The sequence below is a fragment of the Anarhichas minor genome, unplaced genomic scaffold, assembly GCF_050575085.1.
Source record: "Anarhichas minor isolate MPS153535 unplaced genomic scaffold, ASM5057508v1 ptg000003l, whole genome shotgun sequence".
In the NCBI taxonomy this organism is placed as follows: Eukaryota; Metazoa; Chordata; class Actinopteri; order Perciformes; family Anarhichadidae; genus Anarhichas; species Anarhichas minor.
Genome location: NW_027466449.1, coordinates 8,975,035 through 8,995,655, shown reverse-complemented (window position 1 = coordinate 8,995,655; position 20,621 = coordinate 8,975,035). Strand labels below are relative to the sequence as shown.

The 20,621-nt window shown below is 40.6% G+C and overlaps 2 protein-coding genes and 1 long non-coding RNA gene across 12 annotated transcripts; 2 read left to right on the top strand and 1 right to left on the bottom strand.

Annotated features, from left to right (window-relative positions):
• Window positions 1-2,225: 2,225 nt before the first annotated feature.
• Window positions 2,226-3,514, top strand: LOC142949602 (follitropin subunit beta-like). The gene is made up of 2 exons (XM_076091335.1): window positions 2,226-2,402; window positions 3,163-3,514. The coding sequence occupies exons 1-2, from the start codon at window positions 2,241-2,243 to the stop codon at window positions 3,430-3,432; spliced, it is 432 nt and encodes a 143-aa protein (XP_075947450.1). The 5' UTR covers window positions 2,226-2,240; the 3' UTR covers window positions 3,433-3,514.
• A 1,625-nt stretch (window positions 3,515-5,139) lies between these two features.
• LOC142955238 (uncharacterized) lies at window positions 5,140-9,354 on the bottom strand. The gene is made up of 3 exons (XR_012955824.1): window positions 5,765-9,354; window positions 5,576-5,654; window positions 5,140-5,430 (listed from the first exon to the last, which is right to left on the bottom strand). It is a non-coding gene; the product is annotated as an uncharacterized LOC142955238 (long non-coding RNA).
• Window positions 8,690-20,093, top strand: LOC142955181 (mitochondrial glutamate carrier 1-like). 10 transcript variants are annotated; one of them, XM_076096630.1, is made up of 21 exons: window positions 8,690-9,568; window positions 9,713-9,787; window positions 9,997-10,195; window positions 10,318-10,555; window positions 10,662-10,774; window positions 11,052-11,260; window positions 11,367-11,553; window positions 11,643-11,729; window positions 12,148-12,271; window positions 12,726-12,854; window positions 13,074-13,213; window positions 13,728-13,835; window positions 14,918-15,025; window positions 15,550-15,640; window positions 15,883-15,938; window positions 16,359-16,449; window positions 16,550-16,668; window positions 16,773-16,968; window positions 17,723-17,880; window positions 18,004-18,079; window positions 18,184-20,093. In XM_076096630.1, the coding sequence occupies exons 12-21, from the start codon at window positions 13,799-13,801 to the stop codon at window positions 18,341-18,343; spliced, it is 1,092 nt and encodes a 363-aa protein (XP_075952745.1). In that variant the 5' UTR covers window positions 8,690-9,568; window positions 9,713-9,787; window positions 9,997-10,195; window positions 10,318-10,555; window positions 10,662-10,774; window positions 11,052-11,260; window positions 11,367-11,553; window positions 11,643-11,729; window positions 12,148-12,271; window positions 12,726-12,854; window positions 13,074-13,213; window positions 13,728-13,798; the 3' UTR covers window positions 18,344-20,093. The 10 variants fall into 10 exon arrangements, with proteins under 10 accessions (XP_075952745.1, XP_075952759.1, XP_075952751.1 ...); XM_076096644.1 differs by having other exon boundaries at window positions 12,148-12,289; XM_076096636.1 differs by having other exon boundaries at window positions 12,021-12,271.
• The last annotated feature ends 528 nt before the right edge of the window (window positions 20,094-20,621 follow it).

Sequence of the window (20,621 nt, the reverse complement as noted above, 5' to 3'; positions counted from 1 at the left end):
CAGAGCATGTAGAGTTACCCGTACTGTACAATCTGAAACAGAGAGCCACTGAATTAAAACCTCAAACAACATCTGGAGATGTCATGATGATAAGGAAGGCAAGGGAAGGGTTGAACAGAATTCCTATCGCTAAACTAATTTGGGACCTTTCTAGCTATGTGGTTGGGGATCAGAGTTCAGTGGGGAAACTGATAACGTTCACTCTTGCATGCAGAGTTTCAGTCTTTAAAAAAATATATATTTCATACCCTGTGCCATCTCTTACATGAACTCTGCAAGGAAACGATACGTACTTAAACCCACACAGGACATAAATGTTGAATATTTTATGATTTATTGTGATTATAAAGTTGAACACATCATTGATCTAAAAAACTGTTTAACCCGTGTATGCTATGTCTTTCACACATTTTGTATTTGTATTCATCTGATGTGTCTGTGTGGTTTGTGTTATATGCTGTGTCTCTGTCTCTGCACAACCAGTTGACTTTTGGGGACAAGTCAAGTGATTTGATTGTTTTCTTTTTTCTTTAAATCCAGGTATGACCCACGAAGTACGGTATCATGATTTGTAACATAATAGCTGTCTTGCTTCATGAAGCTCACACAAATAATAATCCACCTGTCCGACAAAAAAGCTGGATCTGTGTCAGGGCAGATAGTTGATGAACTGACCACGACCCACTTTTTTTGAGATTATCTGATGGATTTGTTACATGTGACCCAACATGACAAAGTCATCAAGATAAAAGAAACAAGGGTCAGGTCAGAAGCAGAAAATAGTTGCAAAACTAATCAGGTTATATGGTGTGTGTATATGTGTACTAATTCAACTGTCACTGTACTTTCTGTATTTCAGTATATATTTAAATCAGTTTTCTAAAAGAAGCCTGATCTGTATTTTTGTTGACCATGTAAATTGTAGATATATTGACCTCTAGATAATTAAAAACATATTCCAGTATATCCAAACAATACTGATATAAACAAGCCTGCATCCAGGGCACGGCCACTCACATTAGGAACAGATTGGAATAATGGGAGCATTAATGGCTTAAAAAAGGAGGGCATAACCTTTTTCCTCAGGTAGAGACAGAAACATGTGCGTGCTGACCCAGCATCAGTCAAATGTGTAAATTTAATTTAGCTTTTGTGCCATTTCTTAAATCCCTTTTAATGGTTTGGATCACATCTTCTGTCCCGGAGGGTAAAAAAAAAAAATAATATATAATTTACTACTTTAAATTCTGTCTAAATGTGAGTTTTTAAATCAATTTCCTCATGTGTTTGATTTTTATTATTTTTTTTTTTTTGAATATGGAGATATTTACAGATGTATCTGTTGTTTTATTTTCACATTTTATAACTGATTCATATTTGTATTATTAATCTTTCAATTGATTCTTCATAGCACTACCGATAGGTATTGTACATTTACCAAATGTGCCAACACTCATTATACTTCAAGATGTCTCTTTTAAAAAGACTCACTTCCAACATTTTTGGTGCATGTGTGGAATCAACCACACGGATCAGGTTGGACCAGCCGCACACGTTTTTTGTACATCTTGTTGTTGTATCTGGTTTTTACAGATAATGTCTAGCAGCATCCTCAACCTGCAGTGATATCGAGTAACACCCCCACCCCCACCCTCACCTGCATGCCAAATGGTTCATCCCATATTCTTCAATATGACCTGTGGAAATGAACACTGCCCATTCATGCGCGCGCGCACACATACACACACATACTCTCTCTACCCCTGTGTTTTGAGACTACTCTTAACTCTAAACATTGGAGCTGACATGTGATTTCTGGAATGATGTTGCAGTCGGGGTGGATAAAAGAGGACGGACACCCTTGGTCTTTTCATATATTCTCAAAGGAGAGGAACAGGGCAGAGTTGGGGAACTGAGTGGACACAGCGAGAGGAAGAATCCAGACACCGAGAGATCATCTCATTTTAAAAAGGGAATATCGATTTTTGGATAACTGAAACAATTTCCTGTGCAATCAAATCCTTTGCACTTAAATGCACACTGTTGTCATTGGACATCTCTGTAATTTCATGAACAACAATGGGGTCATGTGTCAAGGTTTTTTTTTTCTCTTCAATTTAGGATTTCATAAACTTTATCAAATCAATATTGTTGCAAGGATATCCTCCTGAGTGCATCTTTGGCGTTGTCTTTTTAATTACAATCTTCAAAGTGACTGTCTCACCATCTGCACTATCAGCATGCCTTTGTTAGTGTTGAAATGCATGCTGCTGTGTGCGCTGATGCATGGAGCGGTGTGTGCCTGTATGCTGAAAAACCACACCTTATGGATTGAGAGGCGCGACTGTGGCCAGTGTGTGGCCATCAACACTACCATCTGCAACGGCTACTGTTACACACAGGTGATTACACACTCTCACACTGATCATGGAAGCTCTTCATCTGAGCATTTTGTAGATATTTCAACAAAGTGTATGATTAGGTGATGTTGATGTGGCGATGCTCATGATGAGAATACTTGATGCAACATATTTGATTCAACATTTTAAATCTTCTAAAACATGATTTTGCTGAGTTGTAAATTCAACCGTGGTGGAAGGGGTACACAGATATTTTACTAAAATAAAAATAGTAATACTACTGTGTAGAAATACTCTGTTAAAAGTCCTGCATTTAAAATATTACTCAAGTGAAAGTACAAAAGTATTAGCATAAAATGTAGTTATAGTAACCAAAGTAAAGGTTTATGCAGAATGGCTCATTTAAGAAAAATGTAAATTGTATCACTGGATCACAACACGTAGTTATATATCACTTTAATGTTGCAGCTGGTAAAGGTGGAGATCATTTTAATTGCTTTGTATAGTGCTGGGCTGCATAACCTATACTAATATATTACAATGTATTATTTGAGATTATAGTTTGTATTTATTATCTAAATCTGCAAAGTAACTAGAAACTAAAGCTTTCAAATAAATGTAGTAGGGAAAAAAGTGCAATATTTCCCCCCGAAATGTAGTAAAGTAAATGTATAAAGTATCATAAAATGAAAATACTCAAGTAAAGCACAAGTAGGCCTGCCTCAGTACACCTCAGTAAGGTCTATACATTGAGAAAGTGATATGGGAAGAAGTTTGGCCAAATTCAACTCTATGTTTACAGGACACCAACTTCAGGGGACGTTTTGGGAGGAATTTCGTCATCCAGCGCAGCTGTGTGCCTCGCTCCCTGGTGTACCGAGCCGCATATGTGCCGGGCTGCCCCCAGGACGTCAACCCATACCTGTATTATCCTGCTGCCCAACGTTGCAGCTGCAGGCGCTGCGACACGCGCACACACCACTGCGTCCGCTCCAGCCATATCTCCAATAACCGATGCACCGTGACCCTTGGCGATGCGAAGAGCCAGACCCAGCCCTCCGTGGGAACCTGACGCTAACACAGTCAAAGCACATGCATGGCAAATGATACAGCTGATGGACCAGCAGTGCTTGTTGATGTTATTGTTGTGCATCTAAGCTCCTCAGCTGCTCATGTTGTTGTTTTTTATTTTTATAGTATCTAAATAAAACACTGTGTTGAACATGCATTGTAACTTCATTGTGAAAATTGTGTAAATTAAAGAAATTAGAATAATTGTAGGCTATGGAAATAAATAAGCGCATAACAGGTGTATTTCCATATTAAAGAATGCCAAATCTGATAGGCTTATTCTACATTTGGGAGGAGACTGATTTTGTTCATTTGAGTGGCTTTACTAAAAGGGTTTTACACATTGTTTGCACAAAGTAGCCTTATGCACATGTCTCACAAACAGCCACAGGAGTAACTGCTAACACTGTTGGGCATACTGTTGTATGCCAGAGCCCTGGCAGAAACACCGACATTTGATGCCATGTCATCATTTAATGTGGCCTAATTACCTAGGCTAAATTAAATTAAATTGTCTGTCAAACCTGTGAGAAAGCTTTAGGAAAAGTTGCATCATGCTCACCTGTGTGACATATGTACCTGAGCAGAGTTGGCCCTCCCACTTTACAAACTTGTCACCTGTTTGTGCTTTACATATGATGGCACCATCTTGTGATTGAAATAACAAATGCAACAAGTTGTATCCAAACGAAATAGTAAAAGTTGAACTCAACATATGAGGATTCATCTCAAGTCTCAAATCTTTGTGGACTCACACATGAAGAAACTTCACTGAAACCAGCCAGAAAAAAAAAAGGTGACAAGTTAATGCAGGTGAGACATGTTCGCTCTTGTCATTGTGTTAATTACATCGATTTTGACCATATGCATTGTCCGTTAATTACGAAGCATACATCCTGCGTGGGTTTAGGGTCTGGATAATTTAATCATTTTGGGCTGTTTTCTTTTACAAACAATAATTATGGTCTGGAGAAATGGGGATTGTGTGGCGATTGCTTAGCCCTGTTTGAATCAGTAGGGAACAGCTGCCTAAACGCTGCGGGGAGAATGTGGCGTGAGTTTGAGCGTGTTGTTTTCCTTACTAAGCTAGTTTAGCATAGCCTCGCAGAACATAGCCTCAGCTGTGTTTTGTTTTGCTTCCGGGGTCAGACGCTGACCCGGAAACTAAACAGACAGACAGACCGGTGTCTCCACCAAAAACATTATGTTTACCATAATTTAAGCTTCTGCATTTTCCAAACGCACTAGTATTATTGTTCGGTTTATAAGCCTCGTACCGAACGGTTTAATACGAATACGTGATGTTGCACACCTAGAAACAAATAACCGTAGCTGTGGCGCCATCATGAGGCTATTAGGTGGTAAGACAGCAGTGAAGGCCCAGGTATAAAATGCACGGCCCGCCAGATACATTATAATGTCTTATGATTGTGCTTATAAAGCATTAAAGACATGAATTTCATATATGAAAGACATGGTGATGATGAAAGAGATGATGATTTATTATTTTACAGTGATAAACCTACGTAAGCATTTTTAACCAATAAATAATTTGTATCAACTCATTTATCAAAAAGTAAAAAGTAAATAAAAATATCTGCTGGTAAACTGAAGTAAAAAACATAAAAAAACTGACTGATCTCTAATATGAACGTGTCTGTTTTATGTTAACTCTTGTGGACACAAACGACTGATCTGATGACTGCAGAGAATGATGGACATTTATTGAGCAACAGTGAAAAGGTTTACACGTGCACAGTAACAGAGTGAGCTAACTGGCCGTCTCTGCATTCTTCAGACCTCCACTAATCTGGCGGTGGTGGAACTGAGACAGGGAGGGGCGCTCTCAGTTTGGGAGAGGAGCAGCAGGAGTCGGTGGCGAATGTGCAGGATGTGAAGGAGGACGGAGCATCTCTGGTACACAGCTCTGGAAGAAGGGATCGTCCTCATCGGCTCTCTATCAGCTCCTGGTGGATCTGGATGTGAAGTCCAACAGGGTCTGGAGGAAACCACAAAGAACATGTGTTGTATTGAAATAACACGCATCACCAACCCTCCATTAAAAAAATCAGATGAGCTGAAGAAGCACAGCTACACACTGAGACATATCTCACACTGCTGAACATCCGGCTGATCTACTCTACCTTGAGTTGAGTGGGAGGAAGAAGAGCTCTCTCTGTTCCATGAAGTTCAGCATCACAGTCAGTCAATGTGTGGAAATAGCTGTGAGGAGAAGAAGGATGTAAACAGAAAGGCAGCTTTACTTCATCAGCCCAGACATGTTATTATGACACAGCTATGTTTCTGTTTGTTATCTGAGAGGTGATATTTACGAGTGTGTCTCTGGTCCTTGCTGTTCCGCTATGGTCTTCACATGGCGATAGGAGAGGAGGCAGCAGTGCAGGTTGATGGAGGAGGCTTCAGGTGGAGCTGGAGTCATCTGGCAGCGTCTTCAGGTGGAGGCCGAGGTTGATGGCTGCAGGTGAAGGTTCAGGCGGCAGGTGTCTGCGAGGATCTGCAGGTGGAGGCAGCAGTGATGGTTGTTGGTAGAGCCTGTAGGTGGAGATTAAGATGGCAGCTGTCTGCGGGCTAGCCAACTTCAACGTTACTGTGTAAGACAGAAGTAGTGGACCAGAAGCGATCACACTCCTGTGACCAATCCTGCGTAGAGGTTAGGACCGCCCACCTCAATAGCATACAGACACAAAAATATTTATTTATTTCAGTATTTATTTCAGCATTTAATTATTCTTTTATTTCTGTATTCAAACATTTATTAATGCATTTATTTATTTATACTTAAGTCATTTCTGTCCTCCATACTCGGAATGCATGGAAAAAGATCTAGACCTGGAAAAAGCCATTAACATGGCAAGGCAATCAGAAGATTGCAGCAAAACACACTGAAGAGTGATGCCAGTGGTATAAAACAGATTTATTTATTTTTTTGATTCATTTGACTCTCTTTCTGTTGGACAAGTAATAATTTGGGCACTCTGGTTTCTACCTACTGGCCAATCCTATTGTCATTTGATTTTTGAGCATATTGTGCTTGTATGATGTGATGATTATGTATTTACTTTGTAGAGTGATGCAGGCGTGTCTACAGATTTACCATGTATGTGTGTGTTTATGTACATATATATAATGACGTCTAGCACGGCAAAATGAGGTGATCTTTTTATTTATTTACTTTTCTGTTCTTCGAGATGGGTGTACCAGTGGGTGGGACAGGTTTGTTGTTTGCTTGTATATGTTAACAAAAAGCTGAAAAACAATGGAAATATTTGTCGAAGTACATGCTTACTGTACTGTATTCTGTGTCTGCCAATATTTCCGAATTAAAAAACACACTGAGGAGTGATGCCAGTGGTGTAAAACAGATGGATATTCAATTCAATTAATTTTTGTATAGCCCAAAATCACAAATTACAAATTTGCCTCAGAGGGCTTTACAATATGTACACATTTGACATCCTCTTGTCCCGGAACCCTCACATCAGAACAGGAAAACATCCCCCAAAAAAACCTTTTAACGGGGTAAAAGAAGGAGGAGACCTGAGGGAGAGCAACAGAGGAGGGATCCCTCTCCCATGATGGACAGAAGTGCAATAGATGTCATGTGTAGAACAGCATAACAGAATTACAACACATTAAATGAGACAGAAAGTTATGAGATAAAAAGTTAAAGATAGATAGAAAGTCTCGAACATGAAGGATAACAGAATCTATAATTGTAGGATGGTCTTAAAATGCTAAACGTTTGCTAAAACTATTGCTGGAATAAACAAGTGTGCTCACTTTAAAACATATTGGCTGTGCATGAAAACAAAATACATAACACACATGTGACAACACATTGGTGGGCATCACACTCACAACATGTTATCTTTGTGCGAGTTCAAATGCACATGTAGCGCAGACGGACACCAATTCCATACAGCACTAAACAACGAAAATAAACATTATTTTCGGTACAGTACATGCACATTAAATGTTCTCGAACATGAAGGATAACAGAATCTATAACTAGGATTGTCTTAAAATGCTAAACATTATTAGCCTTGCAGTTCTCTCCTGAACGCTTAGTCACTCGAAAAGAAAGATTTCACATCCTGCTTTGCTCTTCACGTCCCGCTAACACATTGGTGGGCATCACACTCACAACATGTTATCTTTGTGCTAATCACCATGGGCGGTTGTGCGAGTAGGCTATATCAGTCTCATACATTAAAATTCTCGCTATTCCCACTCCAACGACAGCGGCGGTGCCAAGAAACGCTCCTGCTTTCAGTAGAAACCACCAACCTCTGGTCTGAGTCTCAGCAGCTGGAGCCTCATCAAGTTGCCCAACGTCATTAATTTGGGCCAACTTGACATCAATCACCTGTAGCTGCTGTTCAGGGTCATTAATTCGGGCCAGCTTGACATCTTTGTAATGCTCAGCCACCTTTAGCTGCTGTTCAAGGTCATTCATTCGGGCCAACATGACATCTTTACCATGCTCAGCCACCTTTAGCTGCTGTTCAAGGTCATTAATTCGGGCCAGCTTGACATCTTTGTCATGCTCAGCCACCTTTGGCTGCTGTTCAAGGTCATTAAGTTGGACCGACTTGACATCATTGCAATGCTTTAACTTCTTTAGACGCTTCCCATGGTCTTTGATTTTTAGCTCATCCATATTTATCTTTCTTCCTTCCACTGTACTGGTGTCTCTTGAAAGTGGGACCGACTTGACATTATCATGCTCAGCCACCTTTGGCTGCTGTTCAATGTCATTGACTCGGGCCAACTTGACATCATTGCAATGCTTTGACTTCCTTAGACCCTTCCAAAAGTTTTTCATGTTTCGGTTATACATATTTATCTTTCTTCCTTCCACTGTACTGGTGTCTCTTGAAAGTGGGACCGACTCGACATTGTCATGCTCAGCCACCTTTGGCTGCTGTTCAATGTCATTGACTCGGGCCAACTTGACATCATTGCAATGCTTTGACTTCCTTAGACCCTTCCAAAAGTTTTTCATGTTTCGGTTATACATATTTATCTTTCTTCCTTCCACTGTACTGGTGTCTCTTGAAAGTGGGACCGACTCGACATTGTCATGCTCAGCCACCTTTGGCTGCTGTTCAATGTCATTGACTCGGGCCGACTTGACATCATTGCAATGCTTTGACTTCCTTAGACCCTTCCAAAAGTTTTTCATGTTTAGGTTATGCATATTTATCTTTCTTCCTTCCACTGGTGTCTCTTTAAAGTCCTCAATAACTAGTTTGGAGAATTAAAGTCTGGGGTATAGAGTTTCTTTGCCTCTGATTTATCTTTCTTCGTCCCACTGTAGTACTGGTGTCTCTTGAACGTCCTCAATAAGTAGTGTGGAGAAGTAGTCTGGGGTAGGTAGGCTATATAGTTTCTTTGCCTTTGATCTCTCATCTCTTTGTGACGTCATGCCGTTCTATAGAGTCTGTTTCTGAACTGGCGTTTTGCCTTTGATCTTGACTATCGTTCTATGCGCCAGCTATGGCCGTTTGGAAACCGAATGCGTTACCGCGCATGCGCGGCTGCGACGAGGCTGTCCCATGAATACAGACATATTTAAATGCTGAAATAAATAAATATAATAGTAAATAAATGCTGAGATGAATAAATGAAAGTTGATACTGTAACAGACTGTCTCATGTTTGTCGTTCTGGTGTTGACGATGATATGTCCCTTGAGGGTTGCCGTAGCGAAGGCGCAACTCCCGCCTCTGGCCAAAGGAGAAAACAATAATAAAGAGAGTAGCCGTGGGCTGACACAAGATATCTGGTCTCCCGACTCCAGTTATTACTGTATGATAAGTGCCCTTATACACGAACCCAAGACGCTCGGTTACAATACCTAAACGGGACGTAAATAAATAAATACATTTCTGTATTCCTTCATTTATTTATTTCTGTGTCCGTATGTTAGTGAGGTAGGCGGTCCGAACCTCATTCTTAAGCAGGATTGGTCGAGTAGGGGAGCAAGACAGAAGCAACCGATTCCTAGAAAATCATCCCTGTGGACGACGTCAAAAAACTAGCTAGCAGCACTCGTGGCTTCGACCGGGCGGCCGCTGGCAGACCTGCGGGATGTGGCTGACCAGCTTGAGAACTGTGAGTTTCTTCTGTTTAAACGTATAAGCAGCATAACAACAGCAGTTGTTTAGCTAAATACTGTTGGTCAAAGTGCCAATATACTCTATTAAACTGAACTAGGCAGCCATGTGGCGTTCACTGCTTTGTTATTTTTTTGTGCAGCACCGAGGACCGCAAACGAGCTAAGTTCACCTCCGCGGCCGCCACATAACGTAACACCCAGGCACCCAGTGGACGGTAGGTTTCTGCAGGGAACACTTTTCCATGCTAAATCCCTCGTGTAGACTAAATCACTATCGCCGGTGATGAGTGATTTATTTATTCATGATGTGCGTCAGATCAGATTCCTGTAAAGTGTGCGATGATATCGTTAGCCAACATGTTTCGTCTGCAACGTTCTTATGTTCTTGTACTGATTATAGCTTATCCTCTTCACTTGATTCTAGCCGAGGTTTCAAGACTGGTCCATACTTTGGAGGGAGAAGGACTACAAGGAGGCGAACTGTTGCTGCGCCCGCACAACTTCATTCGTACACTCACTCTTTCTGTTGTATTGAGGATAAAAATGCGGCCTTAGTCCCCAATCGATACGCCAAAGATAGACTTGCTGCTGCAGGACTAGGGGAAAACGTCTTACATTCCAAGGTAAGTCAGGCATCATGATGGACAGACGTATCTTTCTTGAATTAAGTTACCTTTCAAAAACATGAAATGTTATTATATTTCAAGTTAGATCGGTTGTTTGGATTATTATCTTCTATTTTCAGGTAGTCATACAGATCCAGATGACTTTAGAGAATTTATTTTAGAGGCATATCCAAAACTCAGACAAGGGGGAGGATTTGAGTTGCTCAAAATCTCTGGAACAACATGGTCGTCAACTGATCATCATACCATGTCCCAATGAGGGTTACCATATGAGACATTCAAAAGATCCACAAACACAGATTGGTCATGCTACAATTTTCATCCGACCACTCCAAAGAAAGCTTAATCTGGAACGCTGTAAGATCCTCACTTTTAAATTGGTGTTCCCATATGAAAATGGCAAGAGTATGAACATTTACATAAGTATAGCTCGTGTTACATTTTAAAATGATCTTGTTTACAGGCATGTCAACCAGAATGCAGTAATGAGCTCGTTGGACCACCTCAGAAATGTGTGACGTGTGGAGAGGAGTTCCCTTTTACAAGAATCAAGGCTCCCAGTGATGAATGCGTGAGGTATTGCTCTACAGAACTAAAACGTCACATTTGTCAAGCACTCAAGTAGTCGTACATCAGACATTAAGCATTAGGCTCTGGAGTCTGCCAAAAGATGTAAAGCATTTTGAATGTGGATGATCCTGAATATTGGTCTTGAGGGAAAGTTTAATTTGAATGGATTTATTCTATTCTATTTATATGACCATTCTTTTCTAGTTGCAGTGTTTTTGTGAATGTGTAATGTACTATAAAATATACTGGCCCCAATAACAAAACGTGCTTCTCTTTACCCAAGACCATCACAGAACAGTGGTGAGGTAGAAATTGTGGTGACAACAGACAAGTGCCTCCCAAAGTGAAGGTAGATTTGTGAGCATGTTGACAAGGCTACAAGTGAGACAACAAGGGCCAGCAACACAAACTACTGCGTGCCACCTCTCAGGGACATGTATGCTGCTCCTGAGATAGTTGACCTAGATCCCACTGAGGAGAGAGGCTTCCCAGGTGTGTTACATCATTTAAACATTACATCATTTATTGCAATAAATTGTTGCTCTCTACATATCAATTCATCCAGTATTAATTGGAATCATTTAAAAACTCTTTTTAGATTGGAAAATTCTTTCAAATCCCAGTGAGGCAGCAAAGAGATTCAAAGAAGACATTTTAAGCCGGCATGCAACTGGAAAATCATTCTATCTTACCATGGATCTTGGAGACAGTGCAGAGGACAGTCCTTTCTTTTCATAAGCGGGCTAATGTTGAGTGGGCTTGCCCCTTGACAAACACACTCAAGGGTAAATTGGTTACACACGCAAAACTAAAGATAAAAAACGATCATATATTCATTTAACTGATGTCTGTACTGTGTATTTTGCTTTTTCAGGAGATCCAGCAATTGGTGATGGCGTGACTCGCTGTTTCTTTGCAAGCATCATGTCCAAACTTCAGTATGGTTTCGAGATGAATTTTGGTAAGTGAATATTCACTTTGGCTGGTTGTCGGCTATCGGGCTCTGTGTTTGGTTTGCACCAGTTCCAGGCTGAAAACAGATCTGTCTCTACTTACCCAGAGAATACCTAAAACCTTAAAAAACAAACAAATGTGACGCAGCTGCTGTGGCCCTGTAGGTTTCTACAGGGTCACCCAAAGTATTCAGTGGCTGATTGATATTTCCTTACTAATTCTGTATGAAAGTTTGGATATCTATGTCCTTTACATTCTGCACTATCAATGTTCTTTCACTTTTCTCTTTTAATTGAAGTACCAGGAGGTAATCTACTTTTTGAGGGGGAACAAGATCATCTGATTCCCTCCACTTGGCATTCCCTTTTGGAGAGTGACTTCTTTGTTGTTGCTGGCCCAATGATTGGTCATTCATTCTTCCATAGTGGGCCATGTCTTGGAGGACTCGGCCCAGCTATCCTGCATGTGCTCTTTGGTGGAACCCCAGAAGAAGCCATAATAGATATTAAGGACTGTGCTGACCTTGACATCCGTGAGACAATCAAAGTGGTAAAATACATTTTTCCTGTAAGATTTTAATGATAAAAATTCGGGGAAAGGACAATAAAAGTAATACCTGATGTCAAAAAAAATTCTCAGATATTTATAATACCACATTCACATCATTTACTAATTTAAACCAGCAGTGGGTGCTGAAGCAATATTAAAACCATAAACGTAAGTACATTTCTTTAAAACATGTAATTATAGTGACTGATGTCATCATGTAAAATGTGTTTTTAGAGCAAACGCAGTTTTAACAGGTTCCCAACATGTTGTTTGAAAGGGATACAAAATGACATTATTTGGGATGTGGTTTGAGACCAGTGGGTGTTGTCAACCACGTGATTGATAGTTATTGACAAGTTGTCCTTTCCCTATTTGTTGTATCAAATCTGAATATTATGCAAGTCTTGAGAAATCAGGAATTCTAATCTATTCTAATTCTAATTGTCATTATTAGCTGGAGGGTACAGCAGATTTGTCACCTGAAGAAAATAACCTAATTAATGAGTTGGCACTGTTCTGGGATTTGCCTGCAGTCACATCTGACAACAGAAGATGGCTGCTGGACAAACTGCTCCTCCATGCTGTGAGTATTCTGATCTGTACTTAACAGATCATACAAACCAGACCGACTAATCAGAGTTGAAGTTCTGATGTAGGACAACATTATGTCTTTCACATTTTGTCTTTATTGTGACATACACAGATGGATGTTGATGAGTTTATTAAGTAATGCTAATTAGACTACTAGTTAAAGATTAGTAAGGCTGCTTTGCTTTTCTGTTGTGATGCAAATGTTTTGCAGGTCCTTGGAAGAACCTCAAGACGAGTGAAACAGTTACGAAGGGGTTAAAAGAGACACCGATCTGGCCTTTGCTAACTGAGAGTAAAGACACAATTCCCCTCCTCTTTACAAGAGCATCTGATGTACAGTGCACACCACAGGTAAGTGAGCCCATGATGCCAAGTCAAAAACACTCTGAACTCACACAAATTACTTTCTCAGAAATGACATGTGTTTTCTACCCTCTGGCAGCCATTGGTTTCACTTCATTACAATAAACATTAACCTGGTGAGATCTGAAACATGTTGCATTGAAATGATCACAGTCAGCATTTGATCTCTTTTTTTTCAAAGTTAAACCTACATCACATCACTGCATGAACAAGTACTGCTCAAACATGGTTGTCCTGAAGTCCTTGCAAGTTGAGTTTCATAGAAATGAACTGACACTAATTGCTGCCTAAAAGGAAGGAAACTAATAAAAAAAAGCATGTTACCATGCAAAAACCTCCAGTATGGTTCTTTAAAATAACAACTATGCCCTGATCGAATTACAATTTGGATTATTAGAATTGAAAATGTCTCATTTTCTCTTCTGCCGTTTATCGTGCTTTCTATTCTCTTGTTTGTTTGGAAACACAAGTGTTTACTGATCGTATAAAATGAATCCGTCAGATGGTCTTGGAGAAGATAAAGTGGCCAACAGAGGATGAGGATGAAGACAGTGATGTCTCTTTGGAGGATACATGTCGAATCACAGGATTCCTTCGCACATTGAGAACGGTAAATGAATAGAAACTTTTAATAGTTCCTCACAGGTTATTTATCCGAGTCTGTTGTGCTTCCTCTACTTTCCTTTTTAACTATGAATTCTCAGCAACACTAACAACCCAAAGCACAAATTCAGTAAAATAATTATTTTAAAATCGCATTTATGCTTGATGTAACAAAATCCTTCTCGGCAGTTAAAGAAAATACCGAGTTGTTCAGTTTGTTTAGTTGACCTAGTTGTATACATGATGTATACATCATGTATACATCATGTATACATGATGTATACAACTAATGCAAATTAACCATAAACATGAAACGTCGGAACATAGTCAAAGCAGACACGGTACCTTATCAGAATTAGCGGTACATCTTATCGGAAGTCCTGATTAAAAGTGTCGGCTACAATACCAAAAGGCTTTACCAGCTGAAAATAATAATCATAATATTACATCCACCACTTTTCAATTAACATGTGATTGCATAAATTGGTACTAGCACTTAACGTATTGTCCAAACATACGGCCTTTATTCAATTTATTTATTTGACTGTTTTGCCATAGTACCATAGGGCCCCAAATTACAGGTCATAAGCAAAAGGGTAAAAGTTTGAAAGAGAAGTTGCAAGATTCTCACTTCAGTTTTCAAGCATTCAAGTTTCTTCTTGAAGATCTTTATTATTTCTAGAGTACATGTGTTTTTGATAATCATGTTACTGTCAATGACAATGAATGTATCTCTGAAAATAATTGAAAATAACAAGATGTCGTATCATCTAACTTGTCTGACTCCCTTAACCCAAGTCATTTGACTGCTTCAAGTTTAATAAGGTGGTAGATATTAATACATTATTTTCATTGACAGAGGACTTGTTGGCAACTTCCCTCACAAGATAGGGAGATGAATCCCTGGGAGCTATTTGACTTGTGGTTTGATTTCGGTAGCGTGATGACTGAGCCTGGCTCCAGTTCCTGGCTGGCGGTGCAGTGGGTGGAGAGTAATGTCAAATTTATCCCTGGATCTTCGGGGCTGGACTTGCCTCTCTCTCTCTCTCTATATAAGACTGACTTTCTTTCTCCTCTTGCCTTGCTTAGTGTCTCCCAGGGACTCTCAGCCTGCTCTCCCTCTGCTGCCTCCTTTTGTGCGCACCATCTTTTGCACTCTCAACAACCAAGAACCATGGCCCAGCAACAGCAGATTAGGTATGAACCTGCTCTGTCCATTAGGACAATACACCAAACCCCTCCAGCATGATACAGTGTGTAGGCTGCTCAAAGAGCAAAATAGGAATAAAGCATGCTTTGATTATTTAACTGCATTAATGTAATATAAAACGGTTGTAGTTTGCCCTCTGTTTCTCTAGAACTAACATGGCAAATCATAGAAGCATTCGGGTGTGTAATGCCTGCTGCACGTATGTGTATGTTGTGTGATTTACTCTGTCGGCAAGTTATTTTTGGATGAGCCGATTTCCAGAGGCAGTCACTCTGTACCCAGTTCTGTTGCAAAGCTAATGCCTCACAAATAGAATACACACATGAATTACTTTCCAATGGAGATGGTGTCCTTAATTTTGTGCTTTAGACGACCAAATCCTTGTACTTGTACACCTTTACTCAATTTCTAGGAATGTTGTGAGAAAGGGAATGATTGTTGTGCGCGCATGTCTGTGCTGACTTGTCGTTAAACAGCCTCCCAGCTAAACTGATAAATGGAGGGATTGCAGGCATGGTAGGAGTCACCTGTGTGTTCCCAATCGACCTGGCCAAGACCCGCCTACAGAACCAGCGCAGCGGGCAGCAACTCTACAAGAACATGTAAGAGCCACACAAGCCAAAAGAAAAGATCACAGATGGCCTCCTTCTCACTATTTAGTATTTACCTTTTTAATAATTACCTACCACACATCATTTGTATGAAGACTCTTCCCAAGTTTTCATTTTCCAAGCCCTGACTCTATTTTATTAATACTCACTAAATTCTAATATGCATAAACATGAGGGTATCTTCATGTATAATTTGAATAATTATCAATGTCTGTGTTTTTTTTCTCCTTCAGGATGGATTGCCTAATAAAGACAGTTAAATCAGAGGGCTACTTTGGCATGTACAGAGGTAACACTATTCGCATTGTTTGTAAAATACTGACGGTTTTAAGATGTGCCTGAATAGTCTCCTTGAATAGAATATCAAGACCTGTGATACACTTTGATTGGCCTGAACCAAACTTACCAATTTCATCTGACTCCCAAAGAAGGATGCTTTTCTTATGCCAAGTTTCTTTAATTTATTTATTTTTTCATCCTCCATGCTGTGTCAAGTGCTTGGATCAAATTCCATGAGAATAGATTAATCAGTGGTTCATCTTGTAAGACAGTGATCACATAACCACAACTGGACATTTTATGCCTCACATAAATCATTGTTGCTTTATCTGATTGACAACCTCTGTGATGTGGAATTAATTTCTTTAACAGACATCTTGCTGCATCAATGGTTCATTAGTATTAAGTTTGTCAGTGCTTGTTGTTGCAGGCGCAGCAGTAAATCTCACCCTGGTAACCCCCGAGAAGGCCATCAAACTGGCTGCTAATGACTTCTTCCGCCACCAGTTGAGCAAAGATGGGTGAGTAATACCACGGATTAAGACAGACTCCTGTAGGGCAACGTCATTCCCTTTTCTTTATTTTAATTTTTTTTTTTTAACCCTGTCCGTGTGTCTTCAGTGGCAGGTTGACGGTGTTTAAGGAGATGTTGGCAGGATGCTGTGCAGGAATGTGCCAGGTCATAATCACCACACCCATGGAGATGCTCAAGATCCAGTTGCAGGATGCTGGCAGGCTAGGTAATTACAAGGAAGTCAGCAGCAGCAAATAATGCTTTGATGTGCTCTTTACATCCTCAACAGTTACCCTAAAACAGTTACAATATGTTTCCTCTCTCTGCCAGCGGCCCAGCAGAGGGTGGTGCCTAGTGTAGTGACCACTCTAAAGATGGGGGGGACCAGGGCTGTTCTTAGCCGTTCCTACAACACCAGCCCTGCGCCTCAAGTCACGCGAGTGTCCGCCACACAGATCACCAGAGAGCTGCTGAGGACCAAAGGAGTGTCGGGACTGTACAGGGGACTCGGAGCCACGTTGATGAGGTGAGATGGGATTTCATGCTTGCTCTTGCTTAAAGCCACAGTTGATAACTGTAATAAAAATAACGTTTTGTCATATTTGCTCAAACTGTCAGTATATCCTGACGGTAGTACATGAGACGGATAATCTGTGAAAAAATATCAGGTTCCTCTGCCTGAAGGAGCGGCCATTCACTGCTCATGAACTCCAATCAAACTGTGAAACGAAGCAGTGCAGATCAAATATGAATCAAGATTCTGTTGTATTGCGTGTTTCTTACCTGAAATGTTTTCAGAAACATGTTAACTTGTACTGTTGAGCTGTAAAATGAGTTTGCGACCCGGCCGCCATGTTTAAAAACAGTCGAGCCAAAACCAAGCACCGCCCACAGAGCGCTTCTCATTTTGCAGCTAAACCGTAGACTAAAATATGTTCCTGAAAACATTTGAGAAGAGAAATAGGCAATGCAGTAACAGAGTCTTGATTCTTCTTGATCAGCGCTGGCTAGTTTGACAGTTTGATTGGTTCATGAGCAACGAATGACAGTTGCGTTAGAGACTCCTCAGGTCTGATTGGTTGTTTTTCTTCGGGCGCTTGATTCTTGCAAATGCCATTGGGAGCACTAAATGCTCTCTTTCATGGACTACTGTCAGGATATAGTGACAGTTTGAGTAAATGTGACAAATTAATTTTTATTACGTTAAGTTACCAAACAAAGCTTCAACTGCTTTTCCAGTTATTGTGGCTAACATGCAATTTTTTTTGTTGCCTTTTTAGGGACATCCCGTTCTCCGTTGTGTATTTCCCTCTTTTCGCACATCTGCACCAGCTCGGCCAGCGCTCATCTGAAGACCCATCCGTGCCCTTTTATTGGTCCTTCATGTCTGGCTGCCTGGCTGGATCCATCGCTGCTGTGACTGTCAGCCCTTGTGACGGTCAGTGACTCAATCTATGAAGATAACTGGTCACCAAACATAAGCATTATTAACTGAAAGTTTAAAGTTGTTTCAAATATTTTTATAAATTCTCAACTAATGTGCTTGGTATGTCTGGTGCAGTGGTCAAGACAAGGCTACAATCACTCAAAAAAGGAGCTAACGAGGAAACCTACAATGGAGTGGTGGACTGCATCAGGTAAATAAGTCATACAGTCATCAAACAGAATGCCTTTCCTTCCACAGGGTTTGCATGAATGGCACAGGTTGCATGCTAACCCTGCACACTCTCCTCAATTGCAGAAAGATCCTGAGAAAGGAGGGTCCTGGAGCGTTCCTCAAGGGGGCCAGTTGCCGGGCCCTAGTTATTGCCCCACTCTTTGGCATTGTACAGGTTGTGTACTTTGTAGGAGTTGGAGAGTTCCTGCTTGGGTACACGCCCTCCAACATCTACTCTACATAAACAAGCATTTTCCTAGTCTGCCTACCGCTTTATTAAATTACAGGCAGCTATGCACTGGGCATAGCCATGGACCTAGTTCTCTACCACTGTGTACCTTCTTTATTTTTGGAGGCTTTCAGATAAAAACGCTAAAGGGACCAGAGAGATGCCATTTTAATAAAAAATGGTTCAAATTATGCCTTTAGCATGACTTGGTCTAATTCAAGAGATTGAAAGTTGTATTTCTATCTGGGCCTCAGTGGAGCATATTGTGAGAGCAGAATTGCTTTCCTCACTAAGGGACTAGATGGACCTACATCGATCACCACTGCACTCAGATCAGACTCAAGACCTGTCACACCAAACCCTTCCCATGTTTTCCTAGATTCAGCCCCCATCCCTCATTATGCCCCATATCAATTGCCCTTCACTGTAACCTTAACCTGTACATCCCCTCCAACTGCCCCATGTTGGAGACCACTAGGTCTAACGACGGTTACATGATGTTGCAAAAGAGACCTTACAGTGCAAGGGAGCGTCTACTGTGTAACAACAAAGGCCGAATGTTTAAACATTACTTGAATAGCTTCAATCCTGTTTTAAAGTGTTACATGTGAAACAACATGGATGTTGACCCCTGTCTATGTATGTAGTGTAAAGCAGATATAACTTGATAAATAACTTTTCTGACAAAATAATTGTCAGGTGTTTTCCTCCGAACAACCTGGTCTGGAAAACTGATTATTTAAAAGGTCATAGCTTTAGACTGAATGAACATTTGGACTTCCTGTTCACCTGTATGATACAGGAATCCTGTGTTGAATTACTTTCTGTTGCAAGGAGTAAAGTCCCTGTGTTATAAACTGTTTGCCCATTCTCTTCATCTACACTGCTTTACAGTTGGTCACTAAACTGAAACTGTTCGTAGGTGCTTTCTGGTGTTTATTTCTCAGGACAATGTTGTGGAGGTGTTTGGGTTTTTGAATGGACACTGTGGGCAATCTCTCTGTGGGTCCATCAAACTCTTTTTTTTAACTATGGAGACCTGCTTTTTGCAGAGAAAGAAATGGCGTTTGATGGTTAGTCTCGCCAGACCTTTCGCTGTGGTCTGGCTCCACACATTAATATTCTGCTATAGGGGAAAATGCCCTGTCTTGTATTTCTTTAAACACCTCCCAATTGTCTTGGGCAGCACGAAGCACCGGATGCAGCGATGGATGGATAGATAGATGGAGAAGAGAATGCTGGCTGAAATAGGCGGCCAATGGTTGGCTTATACCCACAATCTACATCTGAGGCAGACTAGATGGTGGTAAAGTAGTCTAATGATGGACATGCCTTTATTTATGTGACTTGATATGCTTTTGGGACCAAATCTTCTGGAAAAGGTGTATCGTGACCTATAAACAGCCACTTTCTCTTAGTTGACGGTGGTTGTTCGTGACTGGTCAGGTGTTCTTGTCTGTTAGAGATACAGGAGCCCACACAAGTGTATCGTGTATTAAGAAGCAGAACGGAGTGCAATTTTGGGCTGCACTCACCCCCTTATGGAGAATTTCATTGGTCAAACCGTTTTATGTAAATATGTATCTTGTATTTTTCGTTTGTCTCAAACGTTGCCAAGTTAAACTCAAACTGAGAGCAGTTTTTAACATTTCAATATGTTCAAAAGTGTTTTAACCAGTTTAAGAGGACAATTCATTGTAATGAACTTAATTGAATTACACATGTAAATAGATTTCTAAATGCTGAATAAATACGTATGAATGCAGTGTTTACTTGTGGTATTTATGGAGTGTGTGCAGCCTGAAGAGTTGCATATTCAGTCACGTATTCTCAGGTAGGGCTGTAGGGAATAGTGGCAGGTTGACTGTAGACAGTGTCGTACTTTTTCTGATGCAATCTTAAGGGGTGTTACCCTGCTTATTTACACATGCATCACTGGCATGGATACGTCTGAGGCTGTAAAAATGCTCATGCTGCAGCGTTGGGGTAACTCTAGCCCGGGGAGTCCTGGAGCCTCTGCCGCATCACAGGCGTAACTAAATAGTCAGCTGTCCTTTCAGCTCAAGCGCAGAAAGGTGAAACTCTGACATGAAACACATGCGACCAAACCTGGAAACTTATTTAATCGGAGGGGATTTAAAATCCTATCTGCTGGGAAGGAAAAAAAAAATCCCGTTCTGATGGAATAAGTCCATCTGTTTGAATGTGTTTCTGCAACCATCATTTTCAATTTCTACATGGGTCATTTTGACTACAAGCCGCTTTAAAGCCATGTTTAAATATAACTCATTCT

Coding starts and splice junctions, on each gene's coding strand:
- LOC142949602 (XM_076091335.1), top strand. CDS start 2,241: ATGCCTTTGTTAGTGTTGAAATGCATGCTGCTGTGTGCGCTGATGCAT. Junction 2,403..3,162: donor ACGGCTACTGTTACACACAG/GTGATTACACAC, acceptor CTATGTTTACAG/GACACCAACTTCAGGGGACG.
- LOC142955181 (XM_076096683.1), top strand. CDS start 13,799: ATGTCGAATCACAGGATTCCTTCGCACATTGAGAACG. Junction 15,939..16,358: donor CTACTTTGGCATGTACAGAG/GTAACACTATTC, acceptor TTGTTGTTGCAG/GCGCAGCAGTAAATCTCACC. Junction 16,969..17,722: donor CTCGGAGCCACGTTGATGAG/GTGAGATGGGAT, acceptor TTGCCTTTTTAG/GGACATCCCGTTCTCCGTTG.